Source organism: Cupressus sempervirens, chromosome 5, assembly GCF_028749045.1.
Source record: "Cupressus sempervirens isolate cs-2001-9-10 chromosome 5, ASM2874904v1, whole genome shotgun sequence".
Taxonomy (NCBI): Eukaryota; Viridiplantae; Streptophyta; class Pinopsida; order Cupressales; family Cupressaceae; genus Cupressus; species Cupressus sempervirens.
This window is the reverse complement of record NC_143122.1, coordinates 435,335,454-435,341,291: the sequence shown is the minus strand read 5'-3', so window position 1 is coordinate 435,341,291 and position 5,838 is coordinate 435,335,454. Positions and strand designations below refer to the sequence as shown.

The 5,838-nt window shown below is 35.4% G+C and overlaps 1 protein-coding gene across 1 annotated transcript; it reads left to right on the top strand.

The window, feature by feature from the left end:
* The first annotated feature begins 1,472 nt into the window (after positions 1-1,472).
* On the top strand, positions 1,473-2,498 carry LOC149556650 (uncharacterized). Its single transcript, XM_089829941.1, has one exon. It carries the CDS (start codon positions 1,473-1,475, stop codon positions 2,496-2,498), a length of 1,026 nt encoding a protein of 341 aa, XP_089686067.1.
* Positions 2,499-5,838: the final 3,340 nt, after the last annotated feature.

Sequence of the window (5,838 nt, the reverse complement as noted above, 5' to 3'; positions counted from 1 at the left end):
TCAAAGCTGGTGCTTCAAATTGGGCCCATGGATGACTACGGACATGTGTCATCAACTCGCTAACTTGTTATACATAATTCTCGAGCACCTTTCCATAGCGAGCTAGCGATGATCACTAATCTTACTTTAATCGTGTGGTAGACAATTGAAACAACCTTTAAGAAAATGATGGTGGGTCTATTGCTCGTTAACTCGCTATACCTAAGTGTCATTTGTTTTCCACAATCCATTAGTAAAAATTGGTCGTACTTCTGGAATTTGATTGTGTTGTAAGTTTTTTGCATCAACGTTTCGGATCACACACAGTGATCCATCATCAGGATGAAGAGCTAGAGAAAAATAATAATAAGCAGCAGACTGGAGAAAACACAAAGATATAACAAGAGGAAGGAGAGGAGGTGGGGGGGGGGGGGGACACGTGGATTGAGGGGGAGATAAAGTAATAAAGAATAAATAAATGAATTAGAAAAATAAAAATAAAAATAAAAAATAAAAGTAAAAATAAAAAATTAAATAGAATAAAAAATAAAAAATAAAAAAATAAAAAATAAAAAATAAAAACAAACAAACAAATGATAAATAACAATGAAAGCGCTCACAAAATGAGAATAATAATAACACTAATTGAAAAAACAATAAAAATAGAAATAAAAATAAATGAACGTAAAACCATAATAGACCAAATAATAAATAACAATAAGAATGAGCTAAGAATGAGAAACAAAATATTTTTAAAAAGGGGGGGCCAACAAGGAAAAAATAAAAAATAAAAAATAAAAATAAAAAATAAAAATGAAAAATAAAAAATAAAAATAAAAAGAACCTTAGGGACCACCAAAAAGTAAGAGGGAACAAAGGAACCAAAGATGGGAGCGTCCTAAAGATACCGACAACACAGCGAAAGGAAGGAGAAAAGAAGAAAAGGAAGAGAGCAATCACCAACCTCAAGCAGGCCACCAACTAGGGAGAAACTAGGAGCAAGGAGGCGAGGGGAGACCGACGGGCTCAGAACACCAAAGGATCAAGTTTGTTGGTCTTGAGTCAGCAAAGGAATCCACGAAGGGTTTAAGGTCCACCCATCATCTCTGTTGAGGTTGACAGGGTGACTGTTGATAATTATAGCTTCTTTGAGCTTCCTTTTGAAATAGTTGTCCTCCTTGGATACGATTTGGGCATCTTCTAAACAAATGTGGTGCTTAGTGGCTGACGAGTGCTCCGCTAAAGCAGACTGATGAACCCTGTCGTGTTTAATGTCGGCACTATGCTCCTTGATTCTAGTGCTGAAAGAGCGACCAGTTTCACCAATATACGGAATCCCGCAAGAGCAAGAAACTTTGTAGACTCCTGATGCTGAAAAAACATCTCTGGAAAGGAAAACTAATGTTGAGATCGCTAATCTGGTTGATCTTTGTTTAAGGTCCACCTTCTTCTCCTTCCAAGGGACTATCTTTGAACAAGTAGATGGGGTCGCAATGGGCTCCCCACTCTCCCCAGTTATTGCTAACCTTTATATGGAGCACTTTGAAGAGCTGGCCCTCCACTCTTTCCCCCTCAAGCCTAAATGGTGGAAGCGATACGTTGACGATAACAATGTTTGTTGGCCCCATGGTATTGATAAACTAGAAGAGTTCCACATTCATCTTAACAACATCTCTCCTAGCATTGCTTTTACTAAAGAGCTTGAATCCAACAATCAATTACCCTTCCTTGATATTTTACTCACTAAGAAACCAGATGGCTCTCTGGGACGTCGAGTGTTTCGGAAGGCCACGCACACCGATCTGTACCTTCATGCTTCTTCTCACCACCATCCGAGTCAAAAAGTTGGCACGCTTAAGACCTTAGCCTTAAGAGCCCTCAGGATTTGTGATGATGACCACTTAAATTCAGAGTTGACCCACCTCCGCCAAGTCTTTAGATTAAATGGGTACTCCCACAAACAAATCTCTAGGGCCTTTGTCCGTGCTCGCTCTTTCTTTTTTTCCCTCTCTGCTCCCCGACCCAACCCCTCTCCGCCTCCCGCTTTTGTGTCGCTTCCCTTTATAGATGGGGTCTCCCAGAAGCTTGCCAAGATTCTGAGCAGAAAAGGCCTTCGCGTGGCCTTCAAACCTTGGTTTAGGCTCAAGAATCGCACCCCCGCTCTCAAAGATTCCAGAGATGTTTTTTCAGCATCAGGAGTCTACAAAGTTTCTTGCTCTTGCGGGATTCCGTATATTGGTGAAACTGGTCGCTCTTTCAGCACTAGAATCAAGGAGCATAGTGCCGACATTAAACACGACAGGGTTCATCAGTCTGCTTTAGCGGAGCACTCGTCAGCCACTAAGCACCACATTTGTTTAGAAGATGCCCAAATCGTATCCAAGGAGGACAACTATTTCAAAAGGAAGCTCAAAGAAGCTATAATTATCAACAGTCACCCTGTCAACCTCAACAGAGATGATGGGTGGACCTTAAACCCTTCGTGGATTCCTTTGCTGACTCAAGACCAACAAACTTGATCCTTTGGTGTTCTGAGCCCGTCGGTCTCCCCTCGCCTCCTTGCTCCTAGTTTCTCCCTAGTTGGTGGCCTGCTTGAGGTTGGTGATTGCTCTCTTCCTTTTCTTCTTTTCTCCTTCCTTTCGCTGTGTTGTCGGTATCTTTAGGACGCTCCCATCTTTGGTTCCTTTGTTCCCTCTTACTTTTTGGTGGTCCCTGAGGTTCTTTTTATTTTTATTTTTTATTTTTCATTTTTATTTTTTATTTTTATTTTTTATTTTTTATTTTTTCCTTGTTGGCCCCCCCTTTTTAAAAATATTTTGTTTCTCATTCTTAGCTCATTCTTATTGTTATTTATTATTTGGTCTATTATGGTTTTACGTTCATTTATTTTTATTTCTATTTTTATTGTTTTTTCAATTAGTGTTATTATTATTCTCATTTTGTGAGCGCTTTCATTGTTATTTATCATTTGTTTGTTTGTTTTTATTTTTTATTTTTTATTTTTTTATTTTTTATTTTTTATTCTATTTAATTTTTTATTTTTACTTTTATTTTTTATTTTTATTTTTATTTTTCTAATTCATTTATTTATTCTTTATTACTTTATCTCCCCCTCAATCCACGTGTCCCCCCCCCCCCCCCACCTCCTCTCCTTCCTCTTGTTATATCTTTGTGTTTTCTCCAGTCTGCTGCTTATTATTATTTTTCTCTAGCTCTTCATCCTGATGATGGATCACTGTGTGTGATCCGAAACGTTGATGCAAAAAACTTACAACACAATCAAATTCCAGAAGTACGACCAATTTTCGCTATACCTAATTTTCACACATCTCTTTATAGCAAGTCAATGAGCATCGTCAATCCAAACTTGATCTTGTGGATAGCAATTTTACTTCAACAGTGGTGGGCCACACTCGCTAACTCGCTATACTTAACTTCTGAGCACTTCTTCATAGTGAGTCAACGCCACCCTTTGATCTCGGCTCGATCTCACGATCAAAAATCTTTGTACCTAGTACACAGGAAATGGGTCCATGATATCGCTATCGCTGAGTTGGCTCAACATGGTGGTACATATATATATTTTCTAATCTCTACATGACATCACATGTCTTGGGCCTCACCATGTCTGTGACTTTCAAGTGGGTCCCTATATTGTTATCGGCATAAAAACCAATAATCTGGCTAGCGATATGGCGAGTTTCGACAACTCAAAATAAGTGTGCAAATTTGTGTATTAATTTAGTCCATTTTCTTTGTAATGTTGCATGTTTTAGTTTAAATTTTTTTATAAATTATAATAAATATTTAGCATCTAAGATAAAATTAATTCAATTAAATAATGATAATATGCAATAATTAGTATTGTAATGATAAAAATGATTTTTAATTTATCTTTATATTAATTTGAGCTACTCATTTTTTAATTATGTGAATAGTTATAAATGCTATAATTTGTGTGTTTTATTTTTTTTGTAAATTGATTAATTATATATATTAATTATATATATAAACATGTATATTATCTTAGTTTAATTTATTTTCTTATAGTATTTGAATATTAAATCAATTAAAATAATCTCTATTAGTAATCTGATATACGGTTCCTTACTCCTAACATTTTCTACTAACTATTCCTAAACTATACTATAACTATCCCTGACATCTTGCTTTACTTCCTACCACCCCTTATCTAATTTTACCACTAATTCCCTATCCACTAGCCATTAACCCTTATATCCTTTAAAAAATAACAATATTTAAGCCAAATCTTTTATTTACTACATTTTACTTTACTTATACATCTCCCCATACAAATAACATTAATCCACTTAATGTCCCTATAATCCCAACCTGACGCCAACCTTCCCAGAATTCATGTGACATGGGGTCAAGTGAATCATTACTTTTTTTGTTTTGTGTTTGATGAATTGACTTACTACAGGGAGGTTTTTCAATAAAATATGATAATACTAAGTCCCATAAAATACTTGAAAACTTCATCCTTAAAATCATTCACTACACATCCATCTCACAATCTATGCATGTAAACTAAAATACCAAATTAAGCATAACTATTCATAGCTTGAAAGTAAATAAACATTCACACATATGACACAAGATATGATTACCCAAAAACCCTCTAATGAGAAGGTAAAACTAGGGTGGGGATGACACCCATACATGTTCACTACTACATTTATAAAGTATATCCAATGAATGTTACAATGTTTGATCATGAAATATGATCTACCCTATTAAAGGTATGCCCTGTTAAAGGCTTACAAAGCCTATTACATCTTACCCTATTAAAGGATTTCAATACCCTATTAGAAGTGTTCCTAGTAAGATGACTTCAACTTACAATGAAGTAAGCACCCTATTCAAGGATTTATCTCAACATGTTAGGACTACTCTGTTTAAGAGATTTAAATGATTCACCTATTAAAATGTCTCAACAATGATCCTTTGTTAGCACTCTACTACTTGATGTTATATCACCTCTTTGCATGTATTCTTGATCCTTCTTTGATTAGATGTATCTCTTCTATCCTCTAACTCCTTTACTATGTTCTTCTCTAACATATTCTATAATTCATGTCTCTAGATCACAATTCCTTAGTCACACCTTGATTCTCTTTTTGCATTCACAAAATTTTCTCTCTACTCATCTCCTTACTTACATTCTATATTAGGGTTTACTATCCTTATGAAGATCTTGGTGACTTAGGGTTAGGTATGAATCAACTAATGTGATTCACCTATTGCTTAATCCTTCTCTTTTTTCTGATTGGTTATGTGTGTTGCATTGGGATAATCAATCAAGATTCATTGTTATCATCTAGGATCTCAAAATATATCCTTAAGTTGGTTCCAAACTAATTTACATAGGAGTTTGTGCCATTACAAACAACTATGTCAAAACTATATAACTCAACACTAGAAGTCCCTGATGCTCAACATCAACTACAACTTCAATGCCAGAACTCAACATCTGAATAACTCAACATCCTTTGATTACTAAGCTCTTGAATGACTTGATATCATCTATCTACTTGAAACTTGAGTGGATTGCCACCAACTGTTTACTCAACATACACTAAGAATCTCAATTAATTATTATAGGACCACATTAAGAGCATGTTACACTTAGCCATAACACAAATCTTCCACCTTGCAACTTGAATAACTTTTTGTACACATAATATTATTACAAGTGACCTTAGCCATGACATCCTTAACATGTCTTCTCCAAGTCCTCAACCTTGATCCTCAATATATCAAATCTGCTAAGAGATATAACAAGTTTACCCAAAAATGCCTCTATACACTCTATCTTAGAACAAACATTACAAAAAC

Bases quoted from the DNA above. Each gene is read 5' to 3' on its own strand.
- LOC149556650 (XM_089829941.1), top strand. From the start codon at position 1,473: ATGGGCTCCCCACTCTCCCCAGTTATTGCTAACCTTTATATGGAGCAC.